The 24,135-nt window shown below is 32.3% G+C and overlaps 4 protein-coding genes across 9 annotated transcripts in view; 1 reads left to right on the top strand and 3 right to left on the bottom strand.

Moving 5' to 3' along the window:
• LOC115876380 overlaps positions 1-24,135 on the bottom strand; it is a 68,405-nt gene that overhangs the window by 1,875 nt on the left and 42,395 nt on the right. For 2 of the 4 annotated variants that reach the window (XM_030892129.1, XM_030892130.1), the window contains 2 exons: positions 22,839-23,074; positions 20,288-20,808 (listed from right to left, as the gene is read on the bottom strand). In XM_030892129.1, coding sequence (XP_030747989.1) covers positions 20,341-20,808; positions 22,839-23,018 — 648 coding nt within the window. In that variant the 5' untranslated portion in view covers positions 23,019-23,074 and the 3' untranslated portion in view covers positions 20,288-20,340. Of the gene's footprint in view, positions 1-10,742; positions 10,979-20,287; positions 20,809-22,838; positions 23,075-23,746; positions 24,099-24,135 lie in introns of those variants that run through there. The other 2 variants (XM_030892128.1, XM_030892127.1) reach the window with 2 other exon arrangements.
• Positions 1,590-10,193, top strand: LOC115876379. Of its 2 annotated transcripts, none has more exons than XM_030892126.1 (3): positions 1,590-1,830; positions 3,107-3,862; positions 8,961-10,193. In XM_030892126.1, the coding sequence occupies exons 2-3, from the start codon at positions 3,197-3,199 to the stop codon at positions 9,615-9,617; spliced, it is 1,323 nt and encodes a 440-aa protein (XP_030747986.1). In that variant the 5' UTR covers positions 1,590-1,830; positions 3,107-3,196; the 3' UTR covers positions 9,618-10,193. The 2 variants fall into 2 exon arrangements, with proteins under 2 accessions (XP_030747986.1, XP_030747984.1); XM_030892124.1 differs by having other exon boundaries at positions 1,605-2,155.
• On the bottom strand, positions 13,534-15,358 carry LOC115876381. 2 transcript variants are annotated; one of them, XM_030892132.1, is made up of 3 exons: positions 15,224-15,347; positions 14,477-14,667; positions 13,534-14,063 (listed from the first exon to the last, which is right to left on the bottom strand). In XM_030892132.1, the coding sequence occupies exons 1-3, from the start codon at positions 15,261-15,263 to the stop codon at positions 13,596-13,598; spliced, it is 699 nt and encodes a 232-aa protein (XP_030747992.1). In that variant the 5' UTR covers positions 15,264-15,347; the 3' UTR covers positions 13,534-13,595. The 2 variants fall into 2 exon arrangements, with proteins under 2 accessions (XP_030747992.1, XP_030747991.1); XM_030892131.1 differs by having other exon boundaries at positions 13,538-14,063; positions 14,477-14,712; positions 15,224-15,358.
• LOC115876382 lies at positions 15,307-19,178 on the bottom strand. Its single transcript, XM_030892133.1, has 3 exons — positions 19,065-19,178; positions 17,835-18,070; positions 15,307-16,752 (listed from the first exon to the last, which is right to left on the bottom strand). Exons 1-3 carry the CDS (start codon positions 19,102-19,104, stop codon positions 16,285-16,287), a joined length of 744 nt encoding a protein of 247 aa, XP_030747993.1. The 5' UTR covers positions 19,105-19,178; the 3' UTR covers positions 15,307-16,284.

Here is a 24,135-nt window from a genome sequence, read left to right as displayed (position 1 = left end):
CGAGCGTTCGCTAGTTAAGAAATAGTCGCCGAACCAAGCGACAAGACTGTTGATTTTTTAGCGAATCAATATTGCTCATTAATATTGTCATATTTGAATCTAAAAAGTAATATTATTGTTTTTTCACGCTTCTTATAGCTATTACTTAATAAAAAGTTTAAAATACTGTTTCAAGTATTTTGAAATCAATAATTGTGCAATTAAGTTTCATAAACGTTACATTTTTCAATAAAAACTAAAGCCATTTTAATGACTTCTTATTTACATTTTATAGCAAAAAAACATTCATGGCCCTCCTAAAAATTTTATAGGAAATTAAAAAACATTAAATCATTGTTTAAATAAAACTATTATCGTACTAGACGGTCGATTTACCTGGGCGCCGCGCCGCCGCCGCCCTTTGTTTTCGATCATACCAAGATCATACCCTGTGATCATACCTACTACTGGATAGGGATGGCAAAAAGACTAAATATATCGATATATTGTATCATAAGATATATCGAAAGGAAAATATCGATATATTTTGTATATCGATATAAATTACACAATTCTTTTATTTCAACTGTAAGCATAAAATACCGAATGATCTAAAAAAAACTGTCCAGTTGGCTTGAAAATGGACATCGATGACATTCCCCATATAATTTTTCGAACAAAATGACAGCGATCTCTATTTCATACCCATCGCTGATACCGTTTTTTTTTTCGATCATATTGTATTTTTGTTTACAGTGGGAAAAATAAAAAAATGGTAGCACTAGGTAGCTAGTACTCAATCAATCAATCAATCTTGCAAGTTCCTTGGAAAATTTAGTAAAATGTAGCCGAAATGGCGCTCTTTAGAAGCGCCATTTTTTTAATTGTAGCAGATTGTAAGCAACTGTTTACTGGAACCTGACTGGAATGAATAGTATTTATATTAAACGTTTGTCAATAAAATCAAAAAATTAAATTTATATACAGATTGTTAACTGGACGGTTACTGATTGGGGAACAGAATGGCAACATTGCCTACATTCCAAATGAGTACTAATGTGGTACTAAGCTAAGCTGCCGACTCGTCCCGTCCCGTCGTCTCTCGACGAGCGGGCCGAGGTTGCCATATTTCAACCATAAAGCTCTTGCCGCGAGTAATAAACAAATTAACAACCTGTATACATAAACAATCCCAAGAAAAACCCTATAACTTATAGCCTTTCACCACTTATTTACGTGTGTTCTTCACTTCATTTATTTCCTTCTATTCAGTAGAAATCAAATAATGATCACAACCACCCAATAGATAACAAATATACCGCAGATGATATAATTTTTTTAGAGTTTTAAAAATAATGCTGTTCCGATATATCGCAAAGAATATATCGATATATCGGAAGTAAAACATCGATGCAGATATATCGATATATTTCCATTAATATATCGATATGTCATTGCCATCCCTACTACTGGATCACTTTTATATTGGCTGTCGGCTGTCGCACTGTCGCCCTGTCGCGATCTCGACACCGCACGTCTGTACTCGACACTCGACACCGCAATCCGATATATCGCAAAAAATTATATCGATATATCGGAAGTAAAACATCGATGCAGATATATCGATATACTTCCATTAATATATCGATATATCGTTGCCATCGCTACTACTGGGTCACTTTTATATTGACTGTCGCGCTGTCGCCCGTCGCCCTGTCGCGATCTCGACACCGTGTCGACACCATACATACGTCTGTGCGCGACACTCGACACCGCAAAATCGTGACACCGAAACAGCGATATCGCTTGAAGTAACGTAAATACCTTATGATAAGACGTATCTTAGTAGAAGTAAGTAGTTCGCATAATAAACAAGATTAATTTGTGTGTACCCTTAATGTTTAGCAAATGAATAATTTTGTTGGAATTTTAATTTAAAATATACACATTTTTTTAAAAAAGTTAGTGTTATTATAGTATCAGAGTTTTAACCAATGTTTCTTCAAAGTGTCTCCCTATTAATTTCAAACATATCTAGTATAACCGAGATGCTTGGTTATCATTAAGAAATGTGTAATTTAACAACATGGGGGAGAGAAAGATGGCATTATTAAGTAGTTCGCATAATAGGATAAAGAAAGACATTTTTGCCAATTAAATAAGTTTGTTGGATAAAGTAAGTTAGTGTTATTATAATATTCATTTAGAGTTTTAGCCAATGTTTCCCTAAAGCAAAGTTTACCCTAAAGTGACTCCTGCGGTGGGATTCTGTAACTGTCTAAGGAAATATCTTGCTAGTGACTCACATATACTCAATTTTCTTATCGAAAATATTTAGTCCATCAAACGACAACCTATAGGTATATCATATATAGTCATAGGAGTCATAGTCATAGCATATAGTTTATTTGTTTTGATATCGAAATTCTTGGTTATGGTCAGAATCTTAGACAACGTCAGAATCATTTTGTAAATGAAATTTACAATTTAAGGCGCGTGGTCATCGTGAAACAAGAAAAAGAAGAAATTTAAAATGTAGCACTGTGACAAAATATCGATATATTTTATAAAATTCATCGATATACTCATAAATGTTTTGCATAGAAAATACCATATGACCGAAAAAAGAAACGTCGTCCAGTTAGCTTAGAAATGACGATCGATGATATTCCTTATATAATTTTACATATAAAATGACAGCAATCTTCATTTCAAAGTTACCGCTGCCGCCGTTTTTTTGTCAGTCATATTGTATATTGTTGTCGTCAGTCATATTGTTTATTGTCGATATTGGTTATTGTTGATAAATAAATACCGGGAAAAGAGAATGCCAAGTTAAATTAAAATTAATGATAAATGATATTTTATACGTAAAATTATATTGTGAATGTTATCGACCATTCTCAAGGTAATTTGCGCTCTTTTTATTTCGATTGCACATGTTCAAGAAATATCAATAAATCTATGAAAAAAATTGACGATATATGTACGTCCTAAAAATATCATAAATATACATCCTACAAAATATCATAAGAATAATGAGTCACTAGCAAGAAATTTCATATTACGAGCTTACAGAATCCCACCTCTGGTGTTTGGGCATGACAGATATCCTAATTAATTTCAGGTACTTACTAACAACATATTATCTAATGTAAGTGAGATGGGTGAACGTGGTTACCACTGAGAAATTTGTACCTAGTATAACATAAACAATATGGAGGACAAACAGATGTCATTATTAAGTGGTTCAGATAATAACCAGGATAAAGAAAGAAATTTAAATATTTCAGAACTACAAAATGAAGAAAATCTCATAAAACAAATAAAATCGGACGATGTCAGTCAAAGCGTATCAGAAGAAAAAATCACAAAATCTAACGATATGAATCAAAAGGAGGAAGAGGTTTCGCTGATAAATAATAACGATTTAACAAAAAAGGGAAATGATAAGTTAAAGAATTCATCTATAACAAACGCAGAAAGATGTCGTAATTATAGGCAACGTATAAAAGCGTTAAAAAAGAAATCAGAAAATGAACAAAGTAAAATCTGTGTATCGAACGCAGAAAAATGTCGCACGTACAGACAACGCAAAAAAAATAATGAAATTAAATTATTAACTACTATTAGTAATAATACTACTAATAATGATGTCCTTATTGTTGAAAATCCTCCATCCAAGAATGCCTTACATTGTCGACGATATCGAGAAAAGAAAGCTCGACTACGGGCCATAGCATTACTCACAACTGAATCTTCGTTAGTAAAGGGTGATGGTAATAATTTTTTTGTTGAGGATGAGTGTTCCCCCAAAGCAGGATCTAGTTCTACTACTTCAAGCAATGGCGCTGCTGTTCTGGAAAGAGGATTATCGAATAGAGTAAGTTTAGTTACGTTAACAGCAACTAGGGTAAACGTGTTTGAAAAAAATTGGTCAAATGCGAGTCGGACTCGAGCACGAAGGGTTACCTTACCATTCATTATCTATACGACATTAGACACTATATTATTATAATTTTCTTTTCCGATTTAGCTGAAATTTTGAATGCGCGTATCAGTAATTTAAAAAAAATGAAGAAACACATTACCAAAAACTGTATTAATCAATAATAAATATGTAAAAATATGTAAAAATTAAAAAAAAATGATTAAAAAAAAGTCGCCTCGACTAGGATTCGAACCTGCCTTACTACGGCTCCAACGTCATAGCAGCGTAAAGTCCTAACGCTTTAACCACGCGGCCACCGAGGACTTGAAAGATTCTATGTAAAATTCTTGCTTAAAAGATAATGTTTAGTGAAAGTACTTTTTATTTATAAACATTTATTTAATTCTGTTTTTAGTATTTGTTCTTATAGCGGCAACATAGATACATTATCTGTAAAAATTTCAACTGTCTAGCTATAACGGTTCATAAGATTGGCCTTTGTGACAGACGGACGGACGGACGGACAGCGAAGTCTTAGCAATAGGTAATAAATATAATTTTTACCATTTGGGTACGGAACCCTGAAAAGAACTAGTCCAGTAAATAAAGACACGAGAAGACCCCAGTCTCGGCGTAATTCATCGACCTTGGCCTTTTAGGCGGATTGTGTACCTTTTGAGGAGTAGTTTTAGGGAAAAAATTGCAACACCGTGCTCATCACCGTGAAAAAATAGTTTTTCGCAAATATCTGCCAAAGTATGCAATTTAAAAAAAAATCTTGGAATAAAAATAAAGCTTAGGTAATTTATCTATAAAAATGATCCTTATAATTTTTTCCGTAGAATTAGTAGCTTTCGAGATATTCAGCTTCGAAGATCCCTGAATTTTCTCTCCAAGTCTTTACGCTCCAGAACCGTTCTAAAACTTGGGGTTGGAACAAACCTAATTTCGCCGAAAGGTATTGTGGATAGGGTTTCCGAAACCTGAGCTGTTTTTCGGAACCAAGAAATTGGGTACCGCGCCTCTTAGGAACCGGATTTTTTTCGGTACTATTTCTTGTTCAATATGATGGTGTAAAAAATGTATATACCTATGTGGCGGATTAATCTCTCCAAAAAAATATTTTATGGGTATTTCGCCACTGCACTGCAAGAAAATCTACAAAATAAAATAGTTATTTTTTGTAAACACTTCTGCATTAAACCTAAACGGACGCTGCTTGTCAGAAGTTATGTTTACAGTAATACAAATTTGCCTGAAAGTTATCTCTTTCCGTCGTCGGAAGCAAAAAAATACAAAGAATAAAGAAAAAAACTATTTAAAATATTTAAATTCAACTATTCCAGAACACTTTACATTTTGAACGCAGATACGTCTACAACTATGGTCTACAACAAAGGTCTACAAGAAACCATTGACGTTCTGTTAAAATGACATATCCAAGTTAAACTTCAAAATTAACAATTACTATCTGATAACAATTACTTAATAAGGTAAAACCAAAAAGCCCCAAACTTTCTGTATGATTATTTTTAATTTTTATGTATGTTATGTTTAATTATGTTATGTTCTTTAAAATCAAAGAAGCGATTGGCATACATTACTAACATCTACAGATGCATGAGCAATACATTTATTTTCATTAGATTGAATTAAAAAAGCCTCTTTTATTTTTCTTTTAGAGGCTATCGCTTCTCTCTCTCATTATAAGTTTTTTTTTCTTGCAGTGCAGTGGCGAAATACCCATAAAAGATTTTTTTGGAGAGATGATGGTGTAGTTCGTCAATCAGAAAGCAAGGGATGATTCGAGGTAAACGATTCGAAATTCGAAGGTAACGATTCCAATGTAAAATGTATCTAATACATTGAACATTGAACAACATTATACTAAATAATAAAATACCATATTTATAAACTTTAATAATTGCTAATAACATTAAAGGAACTTCAAAAGAGAAAAACAGCAAGAACAAAAAGAAATAGCATCACTAGGTAACTTCATTTCCGATGCCAATCTACCTGAACATAAATAAAGTGAATTAAAAGTAACAGTTTACGGTCGTTTTTAGTGCGAAACTTGTGTGCGAGACTGAGAGCGGACAACGAACCAGCCGTAGATAAAGGAATAAAAAAGAACCAGCGCACAACCCTCGCCCAGCACTGTTGCCAACTCTCGGAGATGAATATCCGCTAGTTCGTATATTAAAAACCGCTAAAATCCGCTAGGAGCGATATCGAAACAAATTTTGCCGTGTCGCCATGGTATCGCTTAGTTTTTACCCTTATTTTACTTAGTTTTGTATATTTCTGGTTTTGAACCTTTTGGTAAGGTTTTTATTATGTATTGAGACGGATCTAACGTCATTTAGAAGATTCTAAGCAACTCTAGGCCTAGGTACTTTAAGTATATGTAATTGATAATTACGCGAATATTGGTGCAAATTTTGAAAAAAAATATTGTTTAGAATTTAAATAAAAAATTTTCAGTCAGTTTAGGGTTTTACTTATTTATTATACGGAATTTTAAACCGCTAAAAAAACGCTAGCGGTTAAATTATTTTTCTCCGCTAAACCGAAAAAAAAACGCCAGATCTTGCGAGAAAACCGCTAAATTGGCAACAGTGTCGGCCAATCAGGTTCTCGGCCACAACCTGTGCCTGTGCAACGATATGTATATTTTCAAAATGTATCGATATATCGGAATAAAAATATCGATATGTGCTATCGATATCCAAGTCTCCGATATATCGATATCGAATTTTATCTATATTTGTGCTATATCTAAAACCGTTTAAATCAGGGATTACGTACTATGGTAACGTAGTATATATTCTTTGGTATGACGCAAAGACTAAAGAATACAAGTACTAATAGCAACAAACAGTGCCGTGGCACATATTTTTCTTAACATAGCCGCTTTAAGAGATATTTATAATTGATAAATGTTTTGACTACGCCTATGGTGTATGCAGTGGTATCATACTAATTAATTACGAAAAAAACACGTATTAAAATTTTGACAGAAGGTACAAAACTAGTATCGACGTGTAGCACATATCAAGTATAGGGTGGGCCAAATTGGACGCTTTTAAATGGAAACATCCTTTTCTATAGCAGATAGACGAAAACTAATGTATCTGGAACTCTATCAAAAATAAAATACCGGGTGTTTCATAAGAAAAAATATAACTTTGGTATGGATCTTAGTTCTGAATTACCCTGTATAATTCAAAATAATTTTAATTTTGTTTCTACATCTTTCCGTTTTCGTATAATCAACCGAGGCGAATGAGCTGCGCCACCCTGTATAAACATGTGAATAGCTAACTTCAATCAATTTAACCTTCAATAATTGCTCCTATATTCAATCAGTTACGAGTTTTCCAATACATTTTAAAACCAACTTGAGAAAAAAAGTAAAAATGTTTAATCTTCTATATATCGAAGTATCGACATCATCCTTACTGATAGCGATATTGATGAAAATAGCCATCCCTATTTGTGCCTCGGGGTCTTAGACAAAGAAAGAGACCCTCTATCTTTGTCAGCTCGGCGTCGTTCCCCACTGTTTCCAAAGCTGTAAGGTTGAAAATCGCAAATCATACGTTTTCGTGTCGTCTGCACATATTCGTCATCATATTATTTATAGACCCGTTGCCTGTGCCGTTGCAGTGAAGAACTGCTAATTCTCGTTTTGATATTTCTATCAGTTAATTTTTCACGGTTAAGGATTGACTATACGTTATTCTACTTATACAAAACAAATACACATTAGATATTAAGTAGAAAAATATATTTTAATATGGCCACAATTATTAAAAAACGAGCAAAAATAAGTCTTTTATGGAATTTTTTTACTCCCTTGGAAAAAAATTACGCAAAATGTAATTTATGTCGAGCTAAGTTGTCGTACAAGTCAACCACGACAAATTTAAAAAAACATATATTGTTTAAACATCCTACAGTTAAATTACCTATCTTAACAGGATTTTCAAAAAAATCAACTACTCCGGTAAGTACCTATTAAGTCCTTTTGTAGGTAGGCAGGTATACTTGGTTTTTATTTTATATTTTACCAGTTTATCGTGATCTGTTTGTTTTCATTTTAATTTTGTTACTGATAACAGTTCTAAAAAATCATTTCTTTTTCAATATTTTGGCACAAAGAGTTATTAAACGGTTTTATTTAGCTCGACCCGTACGGTATTTATTTATTTGGGTCAAAATTAGAAATTGAAATTTAAGTACCTTCCTGTTGTCAGATTGATCTGAAATTTGGTACACACCTTTAGTTCCGATGACAATACAATATAGTAATATCAATAACATTGTAAATCTAAGATGGCCGCCGGTACAAAATGGCGGATTTCATATTTTTCCACAACCCCCTCAATATGGGTATCAAATGAAAGGGCTACACTAGTAGAATACTGTGATCATGACAAAATTTAAAATCCAAGATGGACGTCGTTACAAAATGGCGTATTAGGTGAGGGCATGAGTAATCGTGTCCAGAACAGTTGTGTAAAAAATTAACGTTAAATTGTGTTTTTTTTTTATTCTCTATAATAAATAGTAGGAAATTTAATTCTCTACAAAATCTATCTTTGATTTATTTTGCATCTCTCTTAGATAGCAATAAAACAATCTGGTCAAAGCAACTTGTCCTAAACTTCTCATCATATGAACGTGTTTAGAACGATTTTTGAAATAAAAAGTAATATTTCTCGATTTTGCTGTCTCGAAAATCACGAAATTACAGAGTATCAAATATTTCGGCATCTAGAAATACCAGCGTCGTTACATAAATACGCACATGCCGCTTCAAGTGTTTTTTTTTCTTTTCTTAAGGTTTTTTTTTGTAATTAATTAGTATGATACCACCTAAATAAGCATACACCATAGGCGTAGTCAAAACATTTATTAAAAATATAAATATCTCTTCAAGCAGCTAAGTTAAGAAAAATATTCAAAGGATACCACGGAAGTCGATTTATTAACGTAACATTTTATTTAATTATTAATTTACCTTTTCCGTTCATATTTCCAGAAGCTATCAGTTCCCTCTCCAAAGGAAAATTGTCAAACAGATGAAGATATTGAAATCGAGGAGACCCACCTCGAAGTTAGTGATATCAAAGAGGAACACACAGAACACACTTTACCTGATACTGTTGAACCGTCTTGCCCGGCCGTCACAAACCTCAACAGACTACACCCGTCGACTCTTGAACCGTCTTGTCCGGCCGTCACAAACCTCAACAGACTACACCCATCGACTATTGAACCGTCTTGTCCGGCCGTCACAAACCTCAACAGACTACACCCGTCGACTATTGAACCGTCTTTCCCGGCCGTCACAAACCTCAACAGACTACACCCGTCGACTATTGAACCGTCTTGTCCGGCCGTCACAAACCTCGAAAGACCACGCCCATCGGTCACGCAAGAGGATAGTCCAGGTGAAAAACCATTTGATATTTTCGGAAAGTACGTGGCTGCGGAATTACATCAGTTGTCCGAACGACACGCCATTCTGGTTCAGCAAGAAATACAAAACTGCATTACCAAAGCCAGATTGGCATGTTTGGACGATAAATCAAGTTCTCCGGTTGAGGTTATGTACATTGATGTTAGACCTTCTATATCTTCGAATTTGATCGAGTCTACATGTAAGGATTCAAACGATGCAGTTTTTAACAATTAAAAAATTCAGATTAATAAAAATGTATTTGATTCACAACAGTAAATCTATTAAATAAATAGACTATAAAGAATATACTATTTTTAATATTCATGTATTAAAGATGGAAAGGACGTGTGATAACCATTTAAAAAAATATATGTTTCTAATAAAACTAACAAAGTTATAATAATTATTTAATATCAAAAATACCAGATATGCAAATGGAACACCGAAGTTAAACTGAGTTAGCCAAATTATTTTTGACAAGTAGTATCGAACATGCAAGAAAAATATATAACTAGTTAATTCTTAGTGAATTTCATAATTGATTGGTTTGCTACACGTAACGTAGAGAGATCTACAATCTATAATAAACTTTTTTAAAGTCTTTTGATAAGAATTCTTGATAAAGTCACTCCCATCACTCCTAATTTAAGTTCAGATACAAGATCCTCCTAGATAACTACCTCTGAACAAAAGCAATCGTAGACTAAATAAAATAAGCCCATCAAATCCGCAGAATTTTAGATCAAATTCAATATGTCAATTGAAACAAACATGAATGTCGATTCCACCCTCTAATGCATGGATTTATAACATTAAAAGACTCATTTAGGTTTTTTATTCAAAGATTAGCTTATTTATTTTTATTAGAAATATTTTTTTTTAACAATTTTAATAACTAGGTATATTTATTGACTGAACATAAAACATTACAAGCAAATTATTAAGTATTTTAAGACGTTTTAGAAAAAATAAAAAGCCACTGATAAACTGGAATTCTGTTCTCTCTTGTCTTTTTATTTAATATATGTTTTCTATGATATCCTTTTTATTTCTAGTTTTTATAACTAAGCGTTCTCCAACCCAGTGTGAGTACATTTCAATTGCAAAACCTCTAAGGAGGGGTAGGGGACTCAAAACCTCACAATCTTTTCAAAATATTTATTCAAAAAGACAGAAGTCACGGCAAACGTTTGGGCCTGATGATGGGAAGTAACTGATTCCCGAAACATGTTGCCCCATTTTTAAACAGAATTATTTGTGAGGTTGTGTTATCCCCCGTTAAAAGTTTTGAAATCTAGTTTTTATAGTTCTTTAGCCATATTCAATATGTATGTATTAGTAATAAAACATTTTACGTACCTGTATTTTATTGAGCGAAACTCCAATCACTTTATTAGTTTCTTTATCTATTGCAATAACGGATACGCCATGTTTGGCTATGTCAATTACAAAATCATCCAATTCGTCCACAGCTTCATCATTTTTGGACAATCCCACCGCCTTACAAACGTTTTCAAATTTGAAAAAAGATTCTTTTAATGTCTGTAAAGTCTCGCTCAAACGGTTAGCTGTAAGACTAACGTATTCGGTTTTTCCTATAAAGGATTAAGTCTCAATTAATTAAAGTCAATTATTTTTGGCCTGGTGCATTTTATAACAAAAAATGCACGGTATACATTTCATATTAAAGATTAGTAATTGCAATTTAAGTTACTGTAAATAAATTATAAAACTAAGTTTGAAGGCATTAAAAATGGATTGAAAAATGGATCATTGTTAAAAAACAATTCAATTTGGTTGAGTTTTTATTATCATGCGTCATTCATTTGTGTTTAATATTAGAATTAAGCATATTATTGCCTAGAATGTCCATGCAAACTCATATATCATATTATCGTGCATACATTTTCATCTTATAACCAGTCATAAAAAATATATTTACTTTTAGAAAGGAACGAAGCAATATCTTGAAAAACTTAAAGAATTGATAAAAGTTGATAAAAGTAAAAAAATTCTTACCTCTAATTTGATATATGTGACACAAACAACATATTTAAGTTTGTTTTATCACTTCAAATGTCCATGCAAGTATACAGGATCATTTAAGTTTAGTAAAAGACAGTACTTTAGCTTTACGACCCAATCTGTCAAGGTTAGCGCAAGTTAAGCGACGTTAGACGATATGAGTATATGGACGGACAAACATCTGGAAAGTGAGGAAGTAGAGGACAAAATAATTAATGTAAAAACTGCTTAATGCAAAAACGTGTCTTTTTTTATTTGAGACCGTTTTTCTTCGACACGTATAAACTACATGTTTTAAAATATATTTTTCTTATAATATTTATGTTTAAATATCAATAATACAAAGTTACAAATCAAAAAAAATTAAAATATTTTGTTTTGTGTGAAATTATTGATGATGAATATCGATATACAGGGTGTTTCAAAAAACATGTGCCCTCCCTCGTGGGGAGATTCCTCACGTAAAAATATGATATATTTTTCATTTCAACATAGGTCCGATTCTGCTTTGTTTCGTAGTTACAGGGTGTTAAAATCTTAATAATATTTCGATTTATTATAATTTTCTTCCAAGTACCTACTTTTAATGATTTGAATGAAATTTTGGAGGTAAAATTTATTATAAGTGTTACATATTTTAATGCTAAAAGTTTCAATAAATTCATCAGGGACGTGCATATGGGTTATATTACCACTAGAATATTTTTCAAAAAAAAAACGTGCGCCACTGACTTTTTTCTTTTGATATCAAAATTGTGTAGGCCCTTTAATAATGCCAATTAAAAGTATGTAGTGTGATATTTTGTCCAATTCGGCCTTCTTGATGAGATAAACGCAAATTTATTAATTACAATTATTAAATAAAAAATTAAAACCATATTATTACTATTAGTCCATCATACAGCAATTTGAAATAAAAAAAATAATGGCATTTAAGATAATTACAAAAAACCTTTATTATAAAAAGTTTTAACATCCTGTAACTCTAAAACTATGTATTTCTATACCCAGGTTTATAGGAACTTTTTTTATATTTTTTATGAGGAATCAGTGAGTACTTTTTTAAAGGTTGCTATTAGACTTGGAACAAGTCAAATTAATAAAATTGCGTTTATCTCATCAAGGAGGCCGAAATCGACAAAATATCAAGAGACAATTTTTAATCGGCGTTAAATTGCTTACACTATTTTGCTAACAAGAGAAAAAAGTCAGCGGCGTACATGCTTTTTTTAGAAAAATATATCATAACCCATATCACGTCCCTGGTGAATATGTCGACGGTTTTTTAGCTTTAAAATATGTAGCATTTATAATTACTTTTATCATCAAAATTTCATTCAAAACCACCATTTCATTCAGATCTACCACCCCTTAAAATACTTGCACTTATTTCTGGGACATCCTGTATAAAATGACAGCGATCTTCTTTTCATAGCCATCGCGGACGCCGTTTTTTTTTTCATCATACGGTATATCGGGTGCTCTCATTCATATCCGGACGTTCAATTGTTTTTGGTCACTTCCTGTTTCACCGGAAATGACTACAACTTTTGGTTTTTAAATGGCACCCTCGGTATTTTTTTTTACTTTATTCGATAGAAAATGACATTTTGAATAGAATGACATAACATATGTCAAATTTTGACATTCTCGCTTATTAAAAAATTGTATTTTAAATTTCAATCTAGAGTGCCATGGCTATGTTAAAAACGCTAATACTTAATCAAGGACCCTCGGAAAAATAGATTTGATCGTCTAATGTTTTTTGTGTCTTGTCCTGGCCAGTTAGAAAATGCTCAAATCGTATTTTTAATCATATCTCAATTTTTTCAAATGGAACGAGGGTGGCTCATTAGCATATTTGAAAAAAGCATTTTTTTACGAATAATTTGATACCACACACTTGGTATTTCGAGTTAAATTTTCGTTACGAACCGCAAATTATAATTTCAAATAAACCATATGCGAAAATGTCAAAAATTGACATATGATATGTCATTCTATTCAGAGTGTTATTTTCTATCGAATAAGGAAGTGACCGAAAACAGTTGAATACGTCAATCGATCCTAATTTATGTCGTTTACTAACATACCAAATCTCGTTTTTTTAACTGAAAAAATAAAAAAGTTATAAAGGTGAGCCACTTTTGAGACGCACCCGATATATATTATATAAGTATATGTTGTCTAGAGTTTTAAATATTCATAAGTAAAATATGGTTTTTTTGATATAACTAGATCGCCTAAACTTTGTCCATCGTACAAGAACTCGTCATAATACATTTTCGATCCTACTTCGAAATTCAAATCTTTCGCTATTTTCCGATTTGTTTGTGATGTAAAAATACCAGTTACTATATCAGGGGGATTTCCAAGATTTAACTTTTGATTGTTTATTGACACTTTAATATTATTGCCGGCTCTCAACTGTTTGGCAATGTCTACTGACACTTGGACCAACTTTTTCGCTACATGTTGCTTTTTAAAATACGGCAGGACTCCGAGAAACATAATCTCAAACAGGCTGGTAACACCACAATGTTCGAAAATATCGAACTTGGTTTTGGTGTCGGCTATCCAGGTGGCGAGTTTTCTAGAAGCTGGATATTTTAGAGTTTTTGTAAATTCTTGATAGAATGCGGAGTCAGTCTTGTCCTAAAAATGATTATTTCTCCATTAGGTAATGCTAGAAAAACATAATTTTTTCAAAACATTTAATAAAAATATGCAAGAAAACAAAAACTAATGCTAAGCTACACTCTGCATACTCGTTATGCAATAATTAATAATATACTACAGGGTCTGGCAATAGTGTGTCGGGCATCTGTAATTCCTAGAATACAAAAATTTGGGAATTTTGTTTAAGTGTAAACCTAAGGTATGTACAAGGATGTGTTTCAGGAAATCGATCCACTCACGCTTTTTTGAGCCACCCTATAAAAGTTAAAATATTTTCCTAGAATACATCCTAGAACATACTTTAGATTTGCAGTTAAACAAAATTCTTAAGTTTTTTATTTTTGCCGGACCCCGTATATTAGATATAGCTAAATTACTATAAATCTTGCCTGTAATTTGTTTAATGCGACTCCGATCACGGCGCCACTGGCTACGTCGACAGCAACGATCGAGACGCCATCTGCAGCGGTCCTTCGAAGCAGAACTTCGAGTTCGGAAAAACACTCTGTTTGATTGTATACATCGAAAGCCTTGCAAACAGTTTCTTGTGCGTAGAAAGAATCATCAATGAATTCTATAACTTGTGGATATAATTGTTTTGTAAGAGACACATACGCTATAGAATCTTAAAATAAAATTACTTAAATTTTTTAAAATAAGTGTTAGAAAATAGCAAACATATACTTCATTAGCTACGTTTATGGAGAACCGTTTATAGATTTTTCGTTGAAAATTTGGATTGGAGATTGGATTTATTTGTTTTATAACGTATTTTACTTATTACATATTGGCAAAAACAAGTCCATTATGAAGATTATTATAAGCGTTATTATAGGTTATTTATTTATCGATGTACATCTTACAACGCTAAAAGTGGTAATAACAAATAAGAGGGTGCTATTGTCATCGATGTTCATTTCCAAGCCAACTGGAGGCAGTTTTTTTTTCTATTGTACAGTATAATTTGTAGTACATTTACCTATATATTATTTTTCTTGAATTTAAAAGTTACTTGTCACAAAGGCTTGGCAAAATATATGTATGCTATTTCCGTATTTCTTATACCTATAAAACCTCTGTATGAAACCATAAAGGATAATACTAATAACAATTTTAGACATGAAATCATTTCTTACCATCTTCACTGGTGGCCCATGTAACTGGATCGTTACTCATTTTCCTTAACTTAAATTACACCCAATTATTTTTTTTTCTTTTATCTCTTGGTTATCAACAAGGACAATGTATTCTGTGATGTTTCCAGATGTTTCTATCCATGATCTATGCTATGCCAAAGTTTATCTATGTGCTATGTATCTCTTATTTTTCTTCTATTTATAAATCATTTATCTATGCTTTCACGTAATTTTGAAATTCGTGTTTGTTCTTTACTAAATCAATGTTTATAGTGATTAATATTTTGTATTTTATTTTTCTACCTACTTATACAGTATGGTGAGTACCAGCTGTTTTCTGTTTTTGTTTTTGATCTGTGTTTTTGATAAAAGTTCGAACATAACCACAGAATACACTAACAAAAAACATAGCCTCCAAATGGCCTCCAACCTCCAAGTAGGGATGTTCCATTTAAATCGATTCTTCAGAAAGTCGATCTTTTGACAAGGAAATATATATTTTTTTAAATATACAGGGTTCTATAATAGGGTGTCTTCAAAAAAGTTACCTACACATAAAAGTTGTGATTTTTGTAATTTCTACAGGGTGAGTCTTAAATAAGTGCAAATATTTTTAGGAGTAGTATATTTCGACTCCAGAAACACGTCTATGAGGTTTTTTCGCAAGAAAAAAATTGAAAATTTGGAATTTAAAAAAAAAACAGTTCGATTTTTTTTTAGATTTTAGCTGAAAAATATAATTTCCTGATAATGTGGCAACATAGGTGGTAGATTAAATTTACAACAAGACCCAGAAAAGATCCAGCCAATTTTCAAAGTAAAATAACTCGGTTATTTTGGACTTACTTGACAAACGGTAAAAAGAAAATATTATTATGTTTCTTTTAAAATCACGATTGAAGACTCACGAGAGATGGCACATGTTTTTTTGAAACATCCTGTATATTACATAACATAATTAGATTCTTAATAACGTAATAATATAAATAAATTTGCCTTTAGGAAATGGTGTAAAATGAAAATAATGTATAAATAAACGAGGGGGAATAAAAACTACTTTCTTACAGTCTTAAATATTCATAAGTAAAATATGGTATTTCTTGTCCCACAAGGTCGCCCAAACTTTGTCCATCGTAAACGTACTTGTCAAAATATATTTTCGACCCTATTTCGAAATTCAGGTCCTTCGCTATTTTTTGCGTAGCCGACGATGTAAAAATACCAGTAACTATTTGAGGAGGATGTTCCAGATTTAAATCTTGATCATTTACAGGCACCAAAACGTTATTACCAGCTTTCAGCTGCCGTGCAATGTCTATTGACACCTGGATCAATTTTTTTGCTATGCCTCGGTTTCTAAAGGAGGGAACGACACCAAGAAACATGATTTCGAACAGACTGGAGACGTTGCAATGATCGAAAATGTCAAATAATTTTTCAGTATCGGCTATCCACATTGCGACTTTTCTAGAAGCTGGATATTTTAGAGTTTTTGGATATTCTTGATAAAAATCCGAATCAGTCTTTTCCTGAAAATTATTGTTATAATTGTAGGTACACAATTCGTTCGAAGGCAATGCTGACTAAAGAATATAAGGACATGCAACGCCCATATACGGGCTGCAGCAGTATTTGTGATCTTAGACGCCATTCTTTTGATGGCAAACAATGAGTCATCATCTGTCACCAGCGACAATTTTAGCGATTTTTAATAGTTTGTGTGTAGTGAACTTTGTATAAACTTTATTACAATGGTGATTAGTTGTTCAGCTTTCAAGTGTAAAAGCAGCAGCGAGTTACGTTTTCATAGGTAAATAAACAATCCGCTCCACCTTTTTAGCGTTTTCTTAGTTTTCTTACTGAATTCGATAATTATTTTTCTGATATTATATATACTTGATGTACCTAGTTTTGTACCTTTTGTTAACATTTTAATACGTTTTTGTCGTAATTAATTAGTATGATACCACCGTATACACCATAGGCGTAGTCAAAACATTTATCAAAAAATATAAATATCTCTTCAAACAGGTAGGTTAAGAAAAATATGTGCCACGGCACTGTTTGGTGACATCGTCACAATTTTCTCTCGGGTGTTATTTGTCCTTGGATTCTTTAGTCATTGTTAGAAGGTATACGTACATACTAGGGTTTCCAGAACCTATAAAAAACGTAATATGAAATGACATAAAATGCCATACAATAAAAAAAGGGCGTCAAAGACGACTAGGGAATGACAATCGACAGTAATTCTAGTCCAGTCTAAAGGTTGATTCTCACTATACGTTCCGTGTCCCTCCCATATAGAGGTGGGAATTCCAGTCCCGTGGGAGGAACTAGTTCCTTAGTTCTAGTTCCTCCAGAGGAATAGTTCCTTGAACAAGGTCTTTAGTTCACAATAGTCCCCGACTAACATTGACATCCCCGTTGCTAATGGGTTTCGTTGTCAGTTAAAATTAATTAATTAATATTAATTATTAATTATTTTTAATACTGTTAAAATATTTCTCGGTTCTCAACCCTAGTACATACTTAAGTGATCTATATTATCACATTCACATGTTATATGCTACATACTCCTTACGAAATAAAATACTATAATAAACCTTGCCTCCAATTTGTTAAACGTGGCACCAATCACTGCGCCACTGGTTTTGTCTAAAGCGACGATCGAAACGCCATCTACAGCAGCCTTACGAAGCAGAATATCGAGTTCGGGGAAACACTCAGGTTGATTAGCCACATGGAAAGCCTTGCAAATTGTTTCTTGTGTGTAGAAATACCCGTGCATTAGTTCTATAGCTTGTGGCAATAATTGTTTGGTAAGAGGTGCATACACTACAGAATCTTAAAGTAAAATTAATTAAATTTTTAGATCGATGAGTATTAGGAAATAGCAAATATATATTTTATTTATGTATGAAAGTTTTTTACAGAATATTTTTAATTGTTCTGAAATTACAGGGTGGCCCATCGAAAACGTTCCGCAAGGCATAACGGCCAGGGTATTTTTTTTTCAAAAATCCAAAAACACGTCAATTTTGTTTGTGAGGGGGACAACTTTTGCCCCAAAAATGATTGCAAAATCTTTAACAGAGTCTTGACCCCCCATCCCATTTGAAAAAAGTTGGGGGATGACGATGACACCCCCGCTTAGAGGGTTGAAGATTTTACAATCATTTTTGTGGTCCATCTGTTGTCTGTCTTTGCCAGGTGTTGGGATTGGATGCTGTGGATGACATCTATTATCTGGGTCTTTTGTCGTATCCACTCTATTCTTTTGCGGTTTCTCTTGATTATTCCCAGCATATTTCGTTCCATTGAGCGTTGTGCGACCTGCAGTTTACTTATAATGTCCGTTTTACAAATTTTACGAATTGCTTACCAAAATATATGCATGCTATTTCTTATTTCCATATACAGGGTGTCCCAGAAATATGTTCAAGTATTTTAAAGGGTGGTAGATCTCTATAAAAGAAACATATTTTCCCTTTATCGTTTTTCAAATAAGTCCAAAATAACGTTATTTTACTTTGAAAATTTCCAAAAAAAATGATTTTTTACTCAAATTTTGAGAACCACTGGATTTTTTCTGGATTTTCTTTCTTGTAAATTTGATCTACTACCTGTGTTGCCATATTATCAAGAAATTATGTTTTTTAACTAAAAACTAAAAAAAAATTTTTTTCGAAAAATTCTGAATTTTCAAATTTTTTTTTCGCGAAAAAAAACTCAGGCGTGTTTCTGGGGTTGAACTATAGTACCAGTTAAAATACTTGCACTTATTTCTGGGACACCTTGTTTAAAACTAAAAAGTAATGTTAATGAATTATTTCTTTACCATCTTCATTGATAGCCCATTTAATGGTTTCGTCGCCCATTTTACTACAGATTAATTACACTTTGTTTAGAGTTTTTAACTAAGTCTACTTGTGTCTATTCAAAAGTGCAAATTAACAAAAATATTTAAATTCCCATTTATCTTATCAAATAGAATAATTAGATATGTGACTTATCTTTAAAAAAACACTTACGTAGGTATTTTGATAATTTAAATATTTTCTTTTCAGGCGGGTTGACAGGGTCCAAGTCAATGACTAAAGAATCCAAGGACAAATAACACCCGAGAGCAAATACGATGTCACCAAACAGTGCCGTGTCACATATTTGTCTTAACTTAGCTGTTTGAAGAGATATTTATATTTTTTGATAAATGTTTTGACTACGTCTATGGTGCATACGGTGGTATCATACTAATTAATTACGAAAAAAACGTATTAAAATGTTAACAAAAGGTACAAAACTAGTATCGACGTATAGCACACATCAAGTACGTATAGTATCAGAAAAATAATTATCGAATTCAATAAGAAAACTAAGAAAACGCTTAAAAGGTGGAACGGATTGTTTATTTACCTATGAAAACGTAACTCCTGGCTCTTTCTTATCGCTGCGACTTTTACACTTGAAAGTTGAACAACTAATCACCATTGTAATAAACTTTATACAAAGTTCACTACACACAAACTATTAAAAATCGCTAAAATTGTCGCTGGTGGCCAGCTGATGACTCATTCTCTGCTATAAAAAAAATGGCGTCTATATAATGTTACAAATGCTGCTGCAGCCTGTATATGGGCGTTACATTTCCTTATATTCTTTAGTCATTGCACTAGATTGTGTTTGTCGCCGAATATATGCCCCGGCCCGTGCACGATTCAATCCCAGCATATATTTTATCTTCGTCTCTTCAACGCTAACCGCGCCGATCTCGCCTATCTCTTTCTCACAGGATTGATTGTTGAACGGGCCGGGAATCCACGAGCTTGCGACATTACTAATTGACATCTTGATAGAAACTGCAGACCTGCCTCTTCTTTTGCGTGTTTTTAACGAATACAAATCGAAAAAAAAACGTTTCAAACGGTAAAATCGCAAAAAACGCTTTCTGTGTGGCCGTGGGCTAAAAGCGGGTTGGAACGGTCCGGTACTTGGATCAAATACACTTGGACGCTGTTTGTATGGGTTAGATGGTGGATATATTTCTTAAAAATAAAGTTATAATCACATTTTAATATATTATGTTATATTAAACGTATAATATCAAACATATAATACTATAATCGGTAATACTCAAAAGTAAAGAAAGGAGTTTGTGGACCTATAACCTCACTCAAAGGCCGACCATCATAAACGAACCAGTCAAAATACATTTTCTTTCCAACTTTGAAGCTCGTATCTCTGGTAATTTTTTGAGTAATAAATGAGGTAAGAAGAGCTGACACGATTTCTGGAGGCCTTCCTATATCCAGCTTTCTTTCATCAACGGATAACTTAACATTGCGACCAGTTCTCAGCTCTCTAGCTAGTTCTATAGAGACCTCAAACAATTTCTTTGCTATGCCTCGTTGTCGAAACGTTGGAAGGATGCCAACGAACATAACTTCCATCAAACTGTCAATTTTGCAATGTTCGTAAATGTCGAACATACGGTCTGCGTCTGCCATCCATTGGACCACTCCTTTTGAAGCTGAATATTTGAGGCATTTCGCGTATTCGGAGAAGAAATCTGAATGACCCGATTCCTAAAAAAATGTTTTTATGAGTAAAACAAAGTGCTTGAAAAGAAATTAATAAATAATAGTTACCAGAATAAGTGCAAGAAATTCAGGGGGTGATTGCTTGTGAGTTTTGGTCTTGGTCTTGCATATGCCCATCACTACTGATGGGATAGGTTATAAAAATAGATAATTTTTATAATTTGAATCATAAATACTTTACTCAAGTTTATAGTTTCTAGTTTCTATTAATCTTCTGCTACTTATAATATACAAAATGATATAGATTAGGCGTTCTTCAGTTTTTTTTATATGTAGATAAATAATGATGGCAATCGGCAACTTTGATTGATTGAACAACTTGTATATGATATATCCAAGTAACCATAACACTTCAAAATACGATTTTATTATCAAATCCCATTTTTTAATACTGTAAACCTTTTTTGGATAAAAAAAGTCCCCGATTTTGTTAAATAAATTTATTTAACAAAATTTAATTAAAGATGTGACAAAATAGTTACATTTCTATTGGTTCTATCGGACTTTTTTCGACTATATAAATCTTTATTTTTTGTAAACTCTAATGCATAAAATATTTTCAATCTAATAAATAATTTAATGATGTAAATAAGAGGAAATTTCTCACATGGGTGGTCAAATTCTATAGTTTTCATTATATCAAACAGCCTCTGAATGTTTTCTTCAGTGCAAAACTAATCAAAATTTAATATAAATAATTTTTCCAGCCTGTAAATAAAATGAACAAATTTTTCCACTTTCATGATCAAAGGCTTTTAAATGGGTAAATAATTTCGAGTTATCCAGAGATTCGGATTCTTTTGCAAATTTTAGACAAATATCACATTGATGTATTTGAAGACCCTTTTTAATGATGTAGTCAAACATAATTAAAGGCATTTTGAGTTGAAAACATTTCTCAGAGGCTGTTTGATATAATGAAAACTATAAATTTATATATTTATTTTTATAAAACTATAGGTAATATTGTAATTTTGATTCGGCCTATATACTCGTACATAGAAGCAAATAACTTTGTAGGAAAAAGGGCACTTAATTTTGCACTGATTCGTCCATTTTTTGCACTTATTCATTGACATCCCATATACCGTATGAACGAAAAAAAAAAACGGAGTCCGGATGGCTGGGAAATGACGATCGATGACATTTCCCATACCTATAAATTTATTATATAAAATGACAGCCATCTTCTTTTTATAGCCGTATACCGGGTGCGTCTCAAAAGTGGCTCACCCCTACAACTTTTTTATTTTTCCAGATAAAAAAAAAACGAGATTTGGTATGTTAGTATATGACATAAATTAGGATTGATTGACATATTCAATTGTTTTCGGTCACTTCCGGTTTCACCGGAAATAACTACAACTTTTGATTTTTAAATGGTACCCTCGGTATTTTTTTACTTTATTCGATAGAGAATGACAATTTATTTGAAATTTTAACACGCGGTTCATAACGACAATTTGACTCGAAATACCCCTTGTGTTTGGTATCAAATTATTCGTAAAAAAATGCTTTTTCCAAATATGCTAATGAGCCATACTCGTTCCGTTTGAAAAATTGAGATATGATTAAAAATACGATTTGGGCATCTTTTAACCGGCCAGGACAAGACGCTAAAAACATTAGACGATCAAATCTATTTTTCCAAGGCTTCTTGATTAAAAATTAGTGCTTTTAACACAGCCATATGGCACTCTAGATTGAATTTTAAAATACAATTTGTTTTTGAGCGAATATGTCAAAAGTTGACATATGATATGTCATTCGATTCAGGGTATCATTTTCTATCGAATAAAGTAAAAAAATACCGAGGGTGCCATTTAAAAATCAAAAGTTGTACGCCAATCAATCCTAATTTATGTCACATACTAACATACCAAATCTCGTTTTTTATCTGAAAAAATAAAAAAGTTATTGGGGGTGGGCCCCATTTGAGACGCACCCGGTATAGTATGAGACATCATGATATTATGTTGCATGGTATATAGGATACAAAAATATAACATACTTACTTCTAACTTATTGAATGCCGCTCCTGCCACTACGCCACTGGCTTTATCAACTGCCACGATCGACACGCCGTCTGTGGCCGTTCTGCGAAGCAAACCGTCTAGTTCGGGGAAGCACTCGGGTTGTTGGGGAACCCCACAAGCCATGCAAACGTTTTCGTTTATGTAAAAAGATTTCTGCATTGTTTCTAATGCTTTGGGTAACAATTCTTTAGGTAGGGAAATGTATTCTAGAGAGCCTTGAGGTGGAAAAAATTAAATACTAATTGTACGTACTATAAGGGTGCTATTAAATTCAATAACCAATCATAAATAATGTACTGTTACGGTTGGAGTCGCTAGTTTCTTGACTTAAAAGTATTCTTAATTGTTAACATGCATACAAGCATTTGATTTTTTCAAACTATTATAATTTCATATCAGATATTAAAAGCATACTTGTTCATATAAATTTACTGAAAGTCGTGCTCTTCAAACAATTTAAAATGCATACCCCCCATAACATGCTATTAATATATTATTTATATTACCCCCAGTGGCTTATAAAAGTCTATTTAAAAACATCAAACTACAGACGTTTTATATTATTTGTTATTTGTTTAACAGGGATATCTTATCTTTCCGACCTTCCTTGACTATATATTTTATATCGAAGTATAGTTCACTGCCTTTTATGACGCCAGGTCATATGGTTTATACATATATTACCGAAATAGAAACAGACTTTTTAGAATTTTGTTTCATAAACATTATTATAAATTATAATTCAGCTGTTAATAATGCAGAAAATATTTAAACAAATTTATTTAAACTCCCCCGTGTTTTAATAGCTTTGTATTTAAATAATAAATAATATTACATTTAATGTAATATTTTTAAAACTTATACCTACTTAAATAGAAGACACTTACCATCCTCACTTGTAGCCCATATCTTTGATGTACTCATGTTTAATTTAATTATTGTTTCTAATTATTGTTATCAACTTTAAAAATTAAAGTTAACTGATTTAATACCGTCGGTGTTCCTATTTATATCCCATTCAGTCCAATTGAACAAAATAGTGTCAATTATCTTATGTCGAAAATTATGCAGACTATAAACTAAATGATATTAGCCAACAGCAAAATGATTTTGGAAGATTCGAATATATGAGTATAACAGTGACCATGTCTGTTTAAATCATTACAGGTCACAGTATAACCGTTAAATCATATGTGTTTATTTTGTTTTTCTTTTAAATTGGTGTATTTTATTTAAAAAATTAAAACCGGTTTTTATTAAACTAATAATAGGAAAT

This window comes from Sitophilus oryzae, unplaced genomic scaffold, assembly GCF_002938485.1.
Source record: "Sitophilus oryzae breed Bouriz unplaced genomic scaffold, Soryzae_2.0 scaffold_1436_pilon_pilon, whole genome shotgun sequence".
Lineage (NCBI taxonomy): Eukaryota > Metazoa > Arthropoda > Insecta > Coleoptera > Curculionidae > Sitophilus > Sitophilus oryzae.
The sequence above is the reverse complement of the archived record's forward strand: the minus strand, read 5'-3'. Positions and strand labels throughout refer to the sequence as shown.

Bases quoted from the DNA above. Each gene is read 5' to 3' on its own strand.
- LOC115876381 (XM_030892131.1), bottom strand. From the start codon at position 15,263: ATGAGTAACGATCCAGTTACATGGGCCACCAGTGAAGATG. The intron at 14,713-15,223 runs GTAAGAAATGAT...TTTTATTTTAAG, and splicing joins ATGGGCCACCAGTGAAGATG to ATTCTATAGCGTATGTGTCT. The intron at 14,064-14,476 runs GCAAGATTTATA...AATCATTTTTAG, and splicing joins TCGCATTAAACAAATTACAG to GACAAGACTGACTCCGCATT.
- LOC115876382 (XM_030892133.1), bottom strand. From the start codon at position 19,104: ATGGGCGACGAAACCATTAAATGGGCTATCAATGAAGATG. The intron at 18,071-19,064 runs GTAAAGAAATAA...TTTTACTTTAAG, and splicing joins ATGGGCTATCAATGAAGATG to ATTCTGTAGTGTATGCACCT. The intron at 16,753-17,834 runs GCAAGGTTTATT...AATAATTTTCAG, and splicing joins CCACGTTTAACAAATTGGAG to GAAAAGACTGATTCGGATTT.
- LOC115876379 (XM_030892126.1), top strand. From the start codon at position 3,197: ATGGAGGACAAACAGATGTCATTATTAAGTGGTTCAGATAATAACCAG. The intron at 3,863-8,960 runs GTAAGTTTAGTT...TCATATTTCCAG, and splicing joins AAAGAGGATTATCGAATAGA to AAGCTATCAGTTCCCTCTCC.